General features: G+C 46.5%; 1 protein-coding gene across 1 annotated transcript in view; it reads right to left on the minus strand.

Annotated features, from left to right (window-relative positions):
• Nucleotides 1-16,868, minus strand: part of TMEM255A (transmembrane protein 255A) — a 32,934-nt gene that overhangs the window by 14,440 nt on the left and 1,626 nt on the right. Inside the window, exons 2-3 of the mRNA XM_026061052.1 lie at nucleotides 12,867-13,009; nucleotides 7,525-7,587 (exon numbers count right to left, since the gene is read on the minus strand). Of these exons, the coding sequence (XP_025916837.1) occupies nucleotides 7,525-7,587; nucleotides 12,867-13,009 (206 nt within the window). The remainder of the gene's footprint in view (nucleotides 1-7,524; nucleotides 7,588-12,866; nucleotides 13,010-16,868) is intronic.

Genomic DNA, 16,868 nt, shown 5'->3' on the forward strand with positions numbered 1-16,868 from the left:
TTGCCTGGAAAGAAAGGGGGAGTTTTCTTCTCCCTCCACCCTAGAGAGCTGCCACGAGAGCTGCTCACCACTTCAGCCCATGAGCCACATTAGCTTCTGCTGAAGCCAGCAAGGGCCACAAGACCTCAGTGACTCTGTTAGGGCTGAGCTCTAGCACAGAGATAGATTGAGGGCAGTAACTTCAGCTGGTAGAAAAAGAGGTAGGTGCACAGCCGTCATACCATAGGAGGGGTTTGCCTCAACAGCCAACATGGATTTATAGAGCTGGCTCTCATGTTTTATTCCCATGACAAGTGAACTAAAATATGTTGTCTCTTGCGCCTGAGCGCATTCATCACCCTTCCTCATCTATAGGTCAACTATAATGCTGTAACAACACAGGACCTTGTTGCATGGGAACCCCTGTGGTGGGACTGGGCATTCAGGAAAGAATGCTTWTATGCAGGTATATGCACAAAAACACGAGCCAGCCTACACCCTCACTGCAGCCCAGCTAGGCTCCTCTGTGCCACTTAACTAGAGCCAGGCCCTGAAGGGTTGCTGCAGGGACAGCCCATGGGGTTGCAAGAATAGAAATCTCCATCTTCAGCTCAAGGAGGAAAGTCAGACATGCCTGATCCTCCTTTGCTAGCTCCATCCTGCCAGGTTTTAGAATTAGGGCTAAAGCCTTCAGAAAATAAACCAACAGTACTCAACCTGCAACCCAGACATGCAAAATGAGAAGTCTCTACTCCCACTACCCTGCTTTAAAATCCTGCTCTCTGTAAACACCAAGCCTTCAGTTGGAGGAACCACACATGAATGCTGATGTGACCTCTCCTTGCTCCTGTGCTGCAGSTCAGCCTCTGCCAGAACACTACAGAGCACCTCTCCACATGTGCAGAGCTCATGATGCTCATCACCACCCTGCCAAAACACCACCAAGGATATTAACAGCCTTGTGGAGGGAGGGCCAGCATGGCATTCAAATGTGACTCACTTCCAGTGTCTGCAAGTTCTCCTGGGCACCAGCCACTGCGGTATTGCATCTTGTGCTGTGCTAGGAATGAGTCTCCTCTACAAAATATCRGAGTTATGTCATGGGTGCTAAATATCAGGGGTTTACTTGAACTGAATAGAAGGGAGACACTGAACAGGGAGACCAAAAGAAGGGGGTCACCAAGGGGCGAGAGAATTACTTTGTCAGCATTTAGCTTTTGCCRTCCAGACAATGCAGCCCCATAAACAGGTTCACATAGAAAGACATAGCTTGGGGAACAGCAGCATTTCCCTTTAAAGAAGGGGAAGCTTTCCCTTGAAAGCTTTAGTGTTTTTTTCCCCAGTGGTTTTTGACTCTAGCGATGCAGCCTTCAATTGCTGATCTCTGGCAGCCCTTAAGAACAGCTTCTCCATAAACACAAAGGTGATTTTGGTTTAAAAAAAAAAATAATAATAATTAAAAAAAGAGAGCTTCGAGCAATAGTAAGAAATAATAATATAAACACAAAAATAACAACTAGCCTAGCCAGCACTGACAGATACCTTGGGTCTCCTGGCATGGCGCRTATTTGTTATAGAGATCCAGGTGCTGAAGTTATGGGGCCACTTCAAAATCTCAGTTCCTTTCACTACACGAGGAACTAGTCCTCAGGAAGACAAACCAAAACCCTTGATAAACACAAGCCAGAAAGGACCTAAACTCATTTTTAAAGTATCTCAGGATTTGTAAGTTAACCACACCATTTTCACCCCAAACTCCCTCAGTGAGAAGAGTGGTTACCAAGAGCTGACGTCATTATCTTCCTCCCCTTGCTGCAGACCCCCTGGTCGGCTGCGTGCTTGCAGGCAGGGGCTCGGCAGGTCCCTGCCCGTTCGTGCTCCTGCCTGTCAATATGATCCTGAAGAAAAACAGGTTATTTCTCTATCTGAAACACCCTTTTTCTCTCCCGCTGGCTGAAGTGGCTCACAGGGAGAGCAGAAAATCCCCAAAGGCCCTAGAGAAGGCAGGGGTGAAGCAGGGGTTTCTTTCTCCCTCTCTGCAGCTGATGTGAAACAGCCACAGGAGGTCGTCTCCCGGGGGCATGAACCAACTACAGAAACTGGGGAAGCAGCACTGTGGGGAGCAAAAAYCCAGGCTGGTGCTTGGACACGTGTGTGCCCATCCTGTCCACACGAAAGCAGACCAAGGGCTAGAATCTGTCCATCTGCTGGACCGATACTACCAAATAACAGCTTGCACCGTAACCAGCGCTTCCTTGAACTGGAAGAAAGGCGGCGAGACAACGCAAAYGGCTGCGGTGGAGGGATCCGCGGGAGGCAGCGAGCAGGCAGCCAGCCCCGGGACAAGCCGCTCAGGCTGCACCGCGGGGGTCTGCGACGGCAGCAGAGCAGAGTGGCGCCGCGCAGTTTGCTTTGATGGTCACCGAGACCCACCTCCGCAGACAGGCAGGGTGCTCACAAGGGCGAGGGCAGGCAGCTGCCAGCCCCGGACGCAGCCCGGCTCTGGGAGCCACTGCAGAGGAATGAGCATGCCCCGCCAGATGCCTTGTAAGTGGAGCAGCTTGAGCAAGGCCGCATCAAACCCCGTATGACAGGAGAGCGGCAGAGGCRGTCCTGCAGCTGACTCAAGGTGCCACCACGCATTTGAATGATACAAGATCAGAGAGGAAAATTTAAGAGAACAGGAGGGTAAGGAGGCAGAGAAGGGGTGGTGGAATGAGGAGTAAGACAGGAAGAATAGCCAAAGAAGCTGAGCAAGGGGCCCAAACGAGTGCAAGGCACCGAGGAAATGCTTGCTTGTGTTTCTCCTCCCTCAAATAAATCAGAGAGGCCTAAAAGACGCTTCACACAGTTCCCCGGGGCCACCAGGAGGCAGGCTCTGGTGGTGGGAGGCAGGCGTTCATGGCCCTGGGAAGGATCACAGAAACACCTCAAACTCATCTGAGGGGGAAGGGGTGTTCCTGCACCTTGCAGCCAGGACCTGAGGAACCAAGGAGAGCCCCTGCCACCCTCCAGCAACGTCCGCGTGCAGACCAGGCCAACTCGAGCAGCAGGAGCGGAGGCACAGGAGGGCTCACTTGGGGCAATGGGAACAGTCCCTGTGCAATCRCTCATTTCCATTAGTTTCAAAAAAGGAGAAAATAAAGTAGTTTTCCAGATGAAGCAAAGTATCCAAGACTTCCACTGCCCTGCTGCAAATAAAAACTGCAGCGGCAGCTASAGCAGATTGTAAAATTAATCCCAGGAGCATACAAACAAGTTACTGTCACTAGCAACAAGCTGCTACTGCGGAGGATCAGCTCCTGCGCTGGGCCCCTGCTGTTTCTGTTAGCTGTCAACACTAGCATTTCCTCCGCACCCAGACCYATTTCATGCCCATGTCCGGCATACAAATTGCACTACCAATTATAACAGTTACACCGATTCACTGCCGTAACCAGTGAAACCACAAAATGGGAGAAAGCACAGCTTCTTACAGCCTCTGTGGAAGGAATGGTTTTCATGGCCTAGGCTATTTTGTACAAACTGCAGCTTTTCTGTACTTCCCTTTGTCTCATACACGCATGAAAGAGGATATTCCCCCTAAGCAGCATGACTCCTGGAGGTGGGAAGTGAGCCAAACACCAAGGATATACCCCAGGTTATTGGTTTACCCCCTTGCAGACAGCAGCTGCTGATACGATTGTTTAAAAATATAAAGTTAATGATGACACTTTCATAGCAGCTCTACCTGCACTAGGACCTAAGGATCCGCTGCTAGAAACGCGTTTGCCAGCTTTACATAAACGAGATTTTCTCACTCTCAGCTGGAGAAAAAAAAGCCTGAAAACCAAACACTGAAAATTTATGAGATATTAAAGAAAATCAGAAAGCAAATTAAAACATATAAATGCCTGTTAAAAATTCCATGTTTTTCAACTCATCTCGTGATTTGTCAACATGATTTTTGACTTGGAGTTGACAATACTGCTGTTACAAGCACGAGTCCCTTTTAAGAGCCAAGTAATATTAACTATTTGTCTTAATGCATGTAATTTCCATCAAAATCAGTTACTCAGCACAGAGTTCAGCCACGAAAAGACAAACTGGCTTTGGATAATGTAGGAACCATAAAATAGGAGTGCTCTGGTCAGAAGTTCCCTTTGGGCCACTCTCCAGCAATGCATGGGCCGCGAAGCTGTTGGTAATTACTTTTCCATGGCATGGATGACTGTTACGAAGCCATGCAAAATGCTGACTCGTCCTTTGAAACTGCTGACCGCGTAGCTCCCGTATAAATCACGGCYGCCTGCGACGCTGGCGCGCAGTCTGGGCTGTGTCTGCGCGGGCAGCCAGCGTCTCTGGAGGAACAAACTCTGCTGAAAGCTCTCCCTTGCTCTGACAAGCGGGAAGTGCAGACACATGGCATGAAAGCCAATACGCYGGGGTGGGAGAAACGAGAGAGGTCTGTTTCTGTCAGCAGACAGGAGAGAACTAAGGGGTGCTGGTTCAGGTGAGCTCACCCTTTAGCCAAATTGGCTCAGTTGATTCCTCATGTGCCCCAGGCAACTTATGGGGAAAGCGTGCACGAGGACACAGCTGTACAAGCTGCGTTTAGCTCTTCCTGCCATCACTAAGGGGCGACTGAATAATAAGCAACACCCAGACTGACTTTTACTAAACTAGCTCACTGGGAAGCTCACGGAAATGGAAAAAAAAAAAAAAAAAAAAAGAATCCTGCACTGCCAGTGGTATTATAGAAATGTAATGGAGAAAAAATGCCACTGTAAAACTGCTCCGGGTAAGAAGGCGATATGAATAAAGTAAGGGGACAATGAGCGATGGCTATTCAATGCCTTCTCTGCTGTCAGCGCAGGGACATGCTAGCCTGCAAACCTAGAAGGCCATGACGTAGTCCGCGCAAAGCTGCTCACACATACTTTGCAGGAAGGGGCACGAAATGATACAGAGATGAAAAGAATAAACTCTGGCTACCCAGGGCTTTTTAGAAAACAAACAAGTCAAGTCCAAGTCATGCTGTCATTTATGGGCAGTCCTGTGAAGAACGCAGGACTGGCATAATATGATCACTTCTCAATATGACTGATATGCTGCTAATACATGATGAGCAAGAGGCCTGGAAATCCTGCTAAGATAGAAGAAACAGGACACGTTGCTCTTGCATAGCTGGGGGGGGGGGAAATCAGGAAACCCACCTACCCTGGGCCCTGTCTGACCATGGGAAGGGATGTCTTCCTCTCCTTCAGGGTCTGCCTCACCCACTGCCTCCTGCCACCGCTCTGCTCTACAGGCAGCACATTGTTTGAAAAGCAAAGGGCAGAGCAACACAGCACTGCCCAGCCTCTGGTTTAGCAGAAGCAGGAATTTCTCCAGACAGCCTCTGCAGCTCGGCCAATTTGCCTTAGCCTCGGTTGGCAGCACACCCTGCTATTTGATCCCTGAGCCTCTCCACGAAGGCAGCTCCATCGCTGCTAAAGCATGTAGCAGTGCTGGGTGAGCTGGACAGGCCACAGGGACAGGCAGCTGCAGGCAGTCCCCTGCCTTGCCCCGAGCAACCTTCATACCAGGAAGGCTTGAAGGATCTTGATGCCAAAGGATGGGGTAATCACTGGCGAGGAAGATGGCAGCCGCTGTTCTGGGGTGAGCCATGCTGAGACAGGAGCCAGGCAGGTCCACCTGGCTCTCCAGGAGCAGGACTGCACATCCCCACACACTACCTCCAGCCAGCCGCATGCACTGAGCAGAGAAGACTGGCTAGGAAAGCCTGAGCTCAACAGCCTGCAGTGACTGCCAGCTACCAGCTTCCTTTGATCTCTCTCTGCCCACGCCTCTGTTTTTTCACTAGTTTTCCCCAAAGACTTCCCCCACACTGAGCCCCATTACTGACACCCCCGAGCACTACAGCTGCTAAGTTCAGGCATGGGCAGGAAGAGGAGGGGGTTGTGAAACAGCATCTGCAAGATGTGTCTGGAGTCATCAGAGACTCACCCAAGTCCACACATCTCCTGCGCTTGCCAAAAGCACGTAACCTGGGCCAGCTCTGTCCCTCACATCTCAGTGCGAGCTCAGCTATATCAAGTCAGCAGTGCTGGTCTCATCTATTTTCTGTGTTATTGTACATCCACTGCCCCCCCGCTCCCCTCCTGAGTGTTGCTGGTCACAGCCCAGAGCCAGCTCCCATGGGATGGGACAGCAGAGCCGTGCGTGACTCYACACAGAGCTGCCTAGACAGCGGCTGCCTGGCCCCGTCACGTGAAACCCTCCTCACAGGCTGCGGAGGGAACCAGAAGCAGGGGCAGAGGTGACAAAGCCAGACGGTCGTTCTGGCACCCGCGGGCTGCAGTGAAGGGTGGCAGCACCCTCCTGCGAGCTCCGGGCAGAGAGACGGGCTCTGGCCCATGCCTGCCTGGCGGCTGGGCAGGGAGGCAGGGGCAAAGCAGTAGCTGTTGCGTGGGCCGCGTGGAGCCGTCCATGCCGCGGCCCCAGGGCCCTCTCCTGGTGACATGCAGGGCCCAGCCAAGGCCACGGCAGGTCACGCACATACCGCCCACCGTGCATGTTGGCAACTCCTTCCAAATATGATCTGCTAACTGTAACTGGCACAGAAGCAAAAGTATGTTGGGAGAAGACCGAGTGCAGAGATGCCGGTAAACATACAGGCAGCCCTCAAAGCCAGAGCACTGAAGCAACAAGATGTTTCTTTGCCCTAGGGCTGCTACAAGAGTTATGATAAGCGTATCTTGTCTAGCCAGCATCTTCTATGCTTTTCACATTCACAGTTGCTGCATTACAGCATGCAAAGTCTCTAGGTCTTGCTTCCCATTTCAAGAGGTGTTTGGAAACAAGGACCAGGAACATACATGCTTATGAGCAGTGCTGGAAATTTTGGTTGCTTTTCAATTACATCATGCTTCACCCTTTTCATCATGTCAATACCTCAGTGACTTATTCTCTAGAGACACCTAAAGCAGAGACCTCTTTAAGTACACATATCCCCACGGACAGCTTTCTGCTGGGCCCTGTATGGGCTTTCACCTCCACTCTGTGGGATTGGCTTTTACACCACCTGCTTGATCTTCTTTTCTATCCTTTCTTCAAACAGAAAGTAGCCGAAAGCAATTTTTGCAGAGCCCCAAACTGCCAGGAATTTATTTAAAAAGATTTAAAATAAATATATTTATCTTATTTAACATATTATTCATCTCATACTAACAGCTCTACAGAAAAAAAAAAGGGCATGAGTGAAGTGCCGAGTACCCTGAAAATCCCAAACACTCAAATTTGAACCCCTGAAAGATCCCACTGAGTTCAATAAGACTGTGTATAGTCACTTCGTACCTCTGAGTGKTTTTTTTTCAAACTTAAAAATGTCAGGGTTAACAACCTTGTTCTCCTTGGGCTGACAGAAACCATCTCTAGTTCTCAAGAAGTACACAACATCAGCCTGGAAGGATTATGAAAAGGAACAACACTTTCTTTATAAACAAGATTTCTTTGAGTTATGGTCAATTTTTTTGAAAAAGTCTACATAGTTAATGAACTTACCATTTGCCTTTTGTTTTCTATCAAGTTGGATCCAATTATTCCAAGAAATGACCCAAAACCAAGCTGAAAAACAACATATTGTTAGCATTTAAATCAGGAAGATATCCAACATATTTCACATGCAGACAGAACACAATTAAATCCAGAAGCAGCAAAAGAACATATCGTGAATGTGTGAGCACTCTTCCTTCAGCAAGGAAATCAGTGGAGTCTCTCACTAGCTAGAACTGTCAAGTGTATCACTTATATGACACTAAAAGCACGTGTAAAAACCAAAAGGATGAACTTGAATTCACCCCCCTCCCCATTAATGCTGAGAAATGGGTGGTAGATGAAAACATGTGTTGCTGTTTTGGAACAACCCCACAAACATTCAGAAGCCTCTGGATGTGAACCTAGCCGTACCATGCCACTAGTGTTTGCAGGACCAGCCACTGGTGATCACACCAAGGGCGTGAGCAACCACTTAAGTGTTCAACTCAACAGAAAATTTCTTAATGGGAAAAGATTTAGGAATCACTTGCTTCTTCCGCTCCCCCCTCATTTGCAGGGAGGGGAAGTGCTATGCACCGGGGTCTTTTACCAGAAGAGCTCACACCAGTCCAGTGAATAGAATGAGCTAGTCCAGCAAAAGCATCTTTTCTTGCTGCTGTAACTGGCAATTCTGTTTTTATTTCAGCTCAGTGAAGTCAGTTAGGAGTGCAATTTCACATCCCCTGTCTCCAAAGCCTTAAACTATTAGCTATACTGGAGATGTTTCTAAGACAGAGTATACTTCAGCCAGGCCAGAAACAAGGATTTTAAGCAGGAATCGTAGACCACAAGGGAAGTTCTAGAAGTACTTCTGTAACTGCTGCAACTAGAAAGGTCTTTGATCAGCATACAGCATGTGCAGCTCCACTTCTATGGGTCAGCAAACTCAGAAATGCTGAAAAAGTCCTACAATTGCTGTTGTTCACATTAAGCAGCCTACACATCCATTTGATAAACTAGGGGAAGGGATGAAGATCTGGATGAGGATGCTAAATAACTAGCCACTTCTAAAGCAGCAGAATAAGGCAGGAAACAAGCTGCAGTGATTCAAGAATGGGCCAGCTAACCTGGAATTGATGTTGTAAGATCCAGGAATGGGAAACAAAGGTTTAACAAATCCAGTATTAACAAGCAGAAACACACACAGAGATTAGCAGACACAGACATGGTGAGAAGCTGGACTTAAATCTTCTCCCACTCTGCTTAGCTCTGTGATATTTGGTGCTAGCACCAAAGGAGGTAACGGGTGTTGGCTCAAACAGCACAGGATCAAAGCAGAGCAGCCGCTCGGGCTGCTGCTTCCCAGCTGCCTGCCTTGCACTCCTCTCAGACACTGCTGTCCTACATCGGGGACCGTTTAACTACCACGGCATGCAGCGTAGCGATGAAGCCAGGCACTGCTCAGCACTGTGGCAGCAGGCAGACAGGTGCAGAGAGCCGGTGGCATTGCTGAACTGCCCCAAATTAATCTGCCAATGCTTCTGGGCTAGACCCTTACTAATACAGCTAGTCTTCTATTATTATTCTTTTGCTCAGCTTGGGCAAGCAACAATCCCACCTTCCGCATGTTATGGGAGTTTTACAGACCAAAACCTGGGAGATCCAGGCATTAATAGCAACATGGATTCAGGTACTATTTTTAGTCCGGAGGTGTTTAGTAGCAGGAAAGCTGTTTGGCAACACACACACCTAAGGCAAATATTGAAGAAAACCATTTTGTGCTCTTAGAGATTGATCCAACACATTTAAAGAAACTTCCACATGGTGATTCAGAGCAGCACAAAGGTGAAAGACCAAGATAATTCAAGGTAAAAGAACAAACTGGAGTGAAGCTATACATCCAACAGGCAAAGACCAAATACATCAGTGGAGTCAGCCTGCATCAAAGGGAAAAAACACGTGTTTTTCCACTGATGGGACAAAGGGACCTTCATTATCTGCATCGCTTGTATCACTGTTATCTGCTGGTGGAGCTGATCCCCCGAGATGTCCGTCTGAAAGGAGCAGAGGATACAACTGAACATGCTTTTCCACAGTAAAGCCTCAGGCTGATGTTTAATAAGGAATCATCAAAGAAGAGTTTTGCCAGCCAAAGCCTAAGAAAGGTCAGTCATTTATACTGATGGTGGAAGCTGAACCTGGAGGCAGCACGCGCATCTCATGAACGGCCTTTCACAAGACAACGCAGAGGAGACTTTCCTGTGAGCCTTGTTCTGTTTGTGGCCTCCAGAGAGGCCCTGTCCCATTTCTGAATCCGGCTGTATTGCACAGAGCTGCACAAAATTTAGTAGCCTCTGCAGCTGCTGGAAGCTCTACTTCCATTATACACAGCAAGAAAGAGTTCTTGGAGCTCAAAGCTATGAGGAAAAGTCTTGAAGAATGTTTTTCTTAAAGACTCTCAACAGAAGGAAAGAATTTGTAAGTTACTACTTAAAAAGAAGCAGGATTTTTAAACGAATCTCTTAGTCTGTGAGCTTCACTCCCATCGGGGTGTTTGACCTCTGTGCCCAAATGTTACTTTTGTCTGTGAAGCATCACTGTTGCAGCCTGGGCTTCCCAGGCCCAGGTCATCTATCCAGCCATAAACACGTTATTTCTTGTGGAAGCACAGCTTAGGTGCCCACAGAAGTAGTTGTGAAGGTGTCGGCCAGCAGTCAGGGAAGGGGGTGAAGGCCTCCCTGCACTGAGGAGAGGAAAACAAAACAAAACAAAACAAAACACCACACCACACCACAGATGTGTGGAAGGTCTCCAGGACTCAGTTCTAAATTAGATTGCTGAATCTCTTCTGTTGATCCTCAGCAACAACCTGGGAAGATGATCCCCAGCATCAGACAACCATTCCTATGCACGTTTTCTCCTTGCACGCTGTTGCTAAAGGGGGTTTGCCCAAGGCATGCAAGTTAAAGGAAGAAAGAACAGTGCATTAGGTATGGCAGCTATAAGACCTCCTGGAGGTTTCATGGCCCAGTGCGGATCTGCTATTCCCTCCCAGAGGAACCCATGTCAGCTGGGTGTGTGACAGTGACAGCACTTAYACAAGGAGGCATTGCACGCAGGCTAGTCTGCACCTAATCCAGACTGCCACAGGTTTGTCGCCTGACCAAAGACAGATCACTACCCCTCTTACAGCTCTGGGTACTGATCTGTAGAGATCCCGCTGCTTTGATTACTCAGAACACTTTGAGACCCTTCGCTGAGAGGCACTAAGCTACATGAAGGGCTGAGCAGCTCTCTTACTGGGTAATACTGGTGTGGCTTCAGGGGAATTTCTGAACCTCCTAGAGAATTACATGAAAATAATATTCCCTCTGGAGAACGTGAACTAGGTAGAGTTTTACACCATCCTACAGAAACTAACATGCAGAATGGGAGAGCAGGAGTACAACTCCCTCCTACAGGAACAACTGGAATTCTACAAGACTATCCTAATCCACACAAGGAGAAATCACCCAGCATATGAAGAGACTTCTGGTGCTATCTTTTCCTTACCAATGTGGCGTGCTAACAGTAACACCACTAATGGTGCAAAGAAATCACTGGTGGCCTGACGTTCATGCAAACTTTTGGGTGACAATACCTGCACAGAGTCGCTTCTTTGGGGCTGTGGAAGTCACCTGTTCAGGCACAGCTCAGGCCTCATGCCTCACAGCAGGCTCTTTTTCCCCAGCAAAGGGAGAAATCCCAGCTTGTTATGAAACACCAGCTATTTTAAGTACCTGCTGAAGCATCCAGCAGCAGACTGAAATGTTTTCCTGTGCAGGGAGGCAGGTGAGATCACCACAGATTTCCATCCAGCAGACTAACAAACTAATTGAGAGAAGTAATTTGGTGACAAGCCTACAATCGCAAATAGTCAAGCTGCCTCTGAACAAAGCAAGTAAATCAACACCGTTCCTGAGTCCACAAATTCATGAATTCCTTGAGCCAATTCTGCGTCTTACAAAACCGCAAGCGATGCTGACGTTCTCAGAGTATAAATAGCTATGGAGATGTCAAGAGGATGTGAACAACAGGCTCTACCCATCTGCATCAGTCTGTGGGATCTGCTCTGAAGCACGAGGTTCAACCCAGGTTGATGAGGCATAGGGTAAGTACTGAGAGTTTGAAGACAGCTTGTCACCCTTCTCAACACCTTCCTTCTATATTTCTCTTAAAAAAAAAAAAAAAAAAAAGCCTAAATGCAGGAGCTAGTGCAACAAGCCAGAAAAGCAATCCTCTGGCCACAGATGAAACAGTCCATAACGATGTTTCCAAACTAATGGCTGTAAAGGGCCTGTCTTCAGTAATAGAAGAGCTTATCCACAGACAATTATAAACCTCCTTGAGATCAGCAATCCATGGTAAACAAATCGGACAACTGTTAGACAGGAAAACCTTCCATCTAGTGATCTGGACTGGCTTTAAACCTCCAACTTCCAGGCTTCAAACCTAAATGCACAATACTCCATGGTTGTTACAATAGGAGCCTCTATCCTGCAGGCTGCAGTTACATCCAGCCTGCTAAGACAGCTAATCTGGCCTGCAGCTCAGTCCTTGTTGTGGTCCCTTCTGAGGACTCCTCAGACCAGGACTTGTGTTCCCGCTTGTGTTAGATGTCTGCTAATGCAGAAGCACAGCAGTGTGCATATGCAGAAGGGCTGGTTCTGGGCTGGGGGAAACACATGATGTACTTTCTCCAAGTGCTTCTGCAGAAGGTTGTATGTCCAATGGTAGGAAGGCTGGGCACCAGTTGTCTTCTCTAAATTAAGTCATTTGAAGCTACAAGATCTTCCTTTCCCATTTTCACTTGTTAATAAAAATTGATGTGCCAGCAGCTTTGATATGCAGTCTCCTCCAGCAAGTTGCCAAAGCTTTTATTAATGTGGTCCTCTTCAGAGACCCCAAATCATTAAATACTTCTGTAAGTAAACTTTGTGAACATGAATTCATATGGGCTGTATTTCAAGACCTTGGGTTCCCAACTGTTCTTGGCATCTATGGTCTTTCTTCTCCTTACTTCTAGGCTTAGTCTGATTTGTGAAAACAGAAGTTCTAAGGTCATTTTGGCTGACATAAAACCAATTTATCTGTCTCCCTGCTAGCATGACCCAAGCTCAGAGGAAACTGCCACTTGACTGAATGGGATTTTTGCATGGGAATGAGCAGCAGGTGCAAAATAATAATAAATCAAATAAATCAAATGGCAATGAAGTAGCTGAGCAGATGTTAATATTCAGGACACGATCACCCTTTATAACATTTGCAGCATTACAAGGGACTTTGTAGGCAATAAGTTTTCTAGACCTACCTAGGAGTTCTATACTTACAATAACCCCTGGGTAATAACCTCCAACAGTCACATTTTGGGTTCTTGTTGTAGCAGCTAGGCCCACCGTTAGAATTAATACTGACACAATGAGGAGAGTCACAGTTACGTAGAGGGAATTTCTCTTTCTTCTATTGAACGACCCTAAAAACACACATACACAACAGAATTTGCTAATTCCATCTGGGGTCAGTCACRGTATCGCAAAATTCTTCTCCCACCGCCAACCACATGATGCTGAATTTCCTTTCTTGTAATTTGAGAACATTTTTGTGTTTGGCTGTCACTTCTCACCTTCACTTATACACTATATCAACCACTGTTAGGGCATCTGAATTCAAATTTATTCATCATTGCTCTGATACGGAAGAAGAGAGCYGCAGGAACTGTAAATTTGCAAAGCTCATTTGGTTACAAAGGAGCCTCCCAGTCTCCTCCTGTCTGGGACAATTAAGCCAATAAGAAATATTACCTAGGCACTTACTACTTTTCTGATCTGTCTGCTTACATCAAGCTGAACAGCCACACTACACACAACTTGTTCTGAGGGAGAAATCTTGGCTGTAACTGTATCATAAGGCATCCACAGTTTTCTGTGTAAATAAGACACCACCACTAACAATCACTTCTCCTCCTCCTCCTCTGGTATCAACCTCTACTTACAGCAAGGACCAAGTATTTTTAGACACTGTTTGAATAATGAATTTGTGGATTAGTGAAGCTGATATACAGCTGCCTGATTCTGGCTTTTTTTTTTTTTTTCCTCTTTTATATATTTATAGATCTCCCAAATGAGCATAAATACAAAGTAGCAATTCCATCAGCCCAGAAGGGAAGCTGGCTGTGATGTTACACTTAGCAATATCTTTAGGGGTGTTTGTTCAGTGCGTGTTTTGCAATCTTTAAACCACTTTGTGAAACAATCCTTTTGATTTCATTTCATACATTATGTAAACACAGTCGAACACAAGCAAGTGCAGCTGGTAGGATAACGGACTGGAGCGGCCCCCCGCCACTTCGGGGGCTGTGTGCTCCCTGTGAGCTGCCGGGGCTATTCCCAGTCCCAGCCCCGCAGCCCGTGGTTCTCCAAAGCACCCGAACAGCAAAGGCGTTTCCCAGCCTGGAAGCTCCCGGGCGGTGTGCACACTACGAGGCTATTTCAAAGCAGTGCACAGCTGTGGCCCAACAGCGAGGAGCTGCTTCCACTGCTGTTTAGCACATTCCCTAAAGCAAACTGTGTTTGGGAACCCCCATTTGAGGCTCTCAAGGGCTGACAGTCTATACGTGGTGAGATAAAACATCAGCACACAGGAACTGCTAACTTTGCAGGGTGAACATGAAAGATCAGGCCAAGTCAAAGATAACCTCCTTCTCCAAATTTCTCCAAAAGAGGCGTGTGTCAGGCCCTACTAGGCAACTTTCTGTCCTGAAGACGTACATCCCAGGTGCTCACAGGCCTTTCTTTAGGGTCTGCATACATTTGCAGTAAAGCTATGGAGAGATCTTTTGTTTTCACTGTAATAGCTACACTGACACAGGCACATGGACACACATGGTGCAAATGCTTTCCCTTCCTCTACAGGGGCAGCTCTCCCAGGACAGAGCACAAACACTTCCCGCTGCCGCCCTGCTCCRGTCCGCCAGCCGTGCTGCTCGCAGGAGCGCTCCCTCGCCATGCYGGAGATGACCCGGGCTGGCACAGCTGCCATCAGCATGAGGCTGGGTCATTCGACTTGCACAAAGTGGAAGAGTTCGGAAACACAGGCAGGTCCTAAACAGGCTTAGAACCCCAACAACCCAACACGAGGAGATAAAAGGCAAGAGAAGGTTTGTAGATAGAAGTAACATCCTTTTTGACTGACCAGTGTCTTTGGAAGGAAGGTTCTCCACCTATAAACCTTTTGCTTGTGTTCCTGAGCACAGCTGTAATCCAGTTCTAGGACACCACAAGACCTAAGGGCTGAGAGCCTGCAACTGGTTAGTCAGTTCTTACCTGTAATCAGTAACTAGAGAGTTATTAATTCCAAATAAAAAAGTTATTTCGAACAACTGCTAGAGTACCCTTAAAATCCAGGCCATATCTTGCATCATTAGTTCTTCATGTCATTTTTTGTTTTACGAACAAATGAATGTACCCAATTATTTAATGATACTTAAGGTTGCATTTGGGATTAATCTTTTTATTCTGCTAAATCTGCCAAATAAGTTAATAATATAGACTTTTAAAGTACTTAAAATCCATCAAAACAACAGACCATTCTGTATGTATTACTTCCTGAACACTAAAATACAGTTTGTGCAATGCTCCAGTTCAAATATAATCATTTAAATGCAAGTGTCACATAAATGTCTTAAGTGCCAAAGCATTAGAACTTAAGGTTTAGCTGAGCAAAATTCAAGAAACTGGGGAAAAAAGTTGCCACTTCTTACATAGATTAGTTTTAAAAGCAAAGAAAGAAAGAGCAAGTCTTGCTTACACATGTGACGGATTACCTAAATTGTGATTACTGGAGTAGTTTGGCTGGAAAATGAGCAGAGGGTAAATAAAAGCAGCCCTATGTTCCTTACACAGCTTGAATTCTTTACAGTTAGGCTGTGTGGGTGTGCAGATGTTTGTGCGCTATGTAAAATAACCCTGCAGACCAAGTTTGAATGACTGTACAGTCTACACGAGCACGGAGTTCACACATACAAACCGATATTTTTGTATTTTCCATTACAGATGCTTCAAAAAACTGCAATGAAAAAATGCAAAAAAATGCTGTTTTTCCTCAGAATCAGATTTAGTAAAGTGTAAATTTTGTAACAACATTTCTGCAGGAAAACGCTTCAAAATAAGAAGCTTGAAACGCTATTCAGATATTCTGTACTTGCTTCAGAACAATCATGTTTTCCACATCTTAATTTCTACATTATTTCCTAGCTCACAACTGATACACATGAACATACAATTAAGAAGTGAAATAAAAGGTTTCAAAATAGAAAATTTATGAGAGCTTTTTTTTTTAATTTTATAAAGAGTATTAAAAAGTGTTTTCATTGCAGGTCTGAACAAATCAAAACAATTAACGTGAAATGTGATTATCTCCACTTCATCTCTGTATCGAGACACTAACTCCATCATTGCTTTCTCGGAAAGCATGCTTTTTATTATGTGTATATTGGGAAAGTGGTGTTTGTACTCCTGTAAGGGAGCTGCAGCTGTTTCAGTGTACATTTACTTTTACTCAGTACATGCACTCATAGCTGCTTTGAATAACAGACTGAAGAGCTACCCTCAAAAGTCATCTATCTCCACATGAATTTTTGCCAAAGCATTCCCCATTAACTCTGTAGCTTTCCTCTTTGGTTTTGCATCTGGTACAGCTTTATACGCAGAAGAAAAGCAGAGTGATGCTCTCAAGACCACGTAGCTTTTGCTATCTCCGCTTTTAAGAGATAGTAACAGCTTTTTTTTTTGTGATTTATCCAAACCAGACATCTCGAAAACTTGCAGGGCTTACCTCAAAATGAGTGCACAAGGTGTGCTGAAAGGCTGCGTTTAATCTCGTGGGGAAGACTTAAAGAAAGTAGTGCTATGTTTAATCAGGCTGTTTCTTTTACTAAAATGAACTGCATATGGAATTCTAAAAGATCATTTTTATTTTAAGCCTCTTAATATAGCTGCCATATATAACCCCACTCTAAAAACAAGGTTGTAGCAGGTTTTTTCCAGGTTACTTTAAACGTTTGAGGTAACAGATTCCTTTGCCCTGCCCCAGATTTAAATCAGTTTCATTCCGATTAGCAGAAGAAAAGAGGACCCGAAGGCAGRCACACCGCGCAGGCTTCTCCATCGYGTCCTTCGGAGAAAGGAGCCACGAGCAGCCCAGCTTCAGCTTCCACCCCGCCGGGCACTTCCAGGGCTCCTTCCCGGCCCGTCTCGCTCCTGCGCCACTTCTCCGCTAAAAGGGTCTGTGCGCGGGCTGGGAGCGAAGCCGCGCGGCCGGGACCCAGCGGAGGC

The sequence above is a fragment of the Apteryx rowi genome, unplaced genomic scaffold (genome assembly GCF_003343035.1).
Source record: "Apteryx rowi isolate R43461 unplaced genomic scaffold, aptRow1 scaffold_174, whole genome shotgun sequence".
Taxonomy (NCBI): domain Eukaryota; kingdom Metazoa; phylum Chordata; class Aves; order Apterygiformes; family Apterygidae; genus Apteryx; species Apteryx rowi.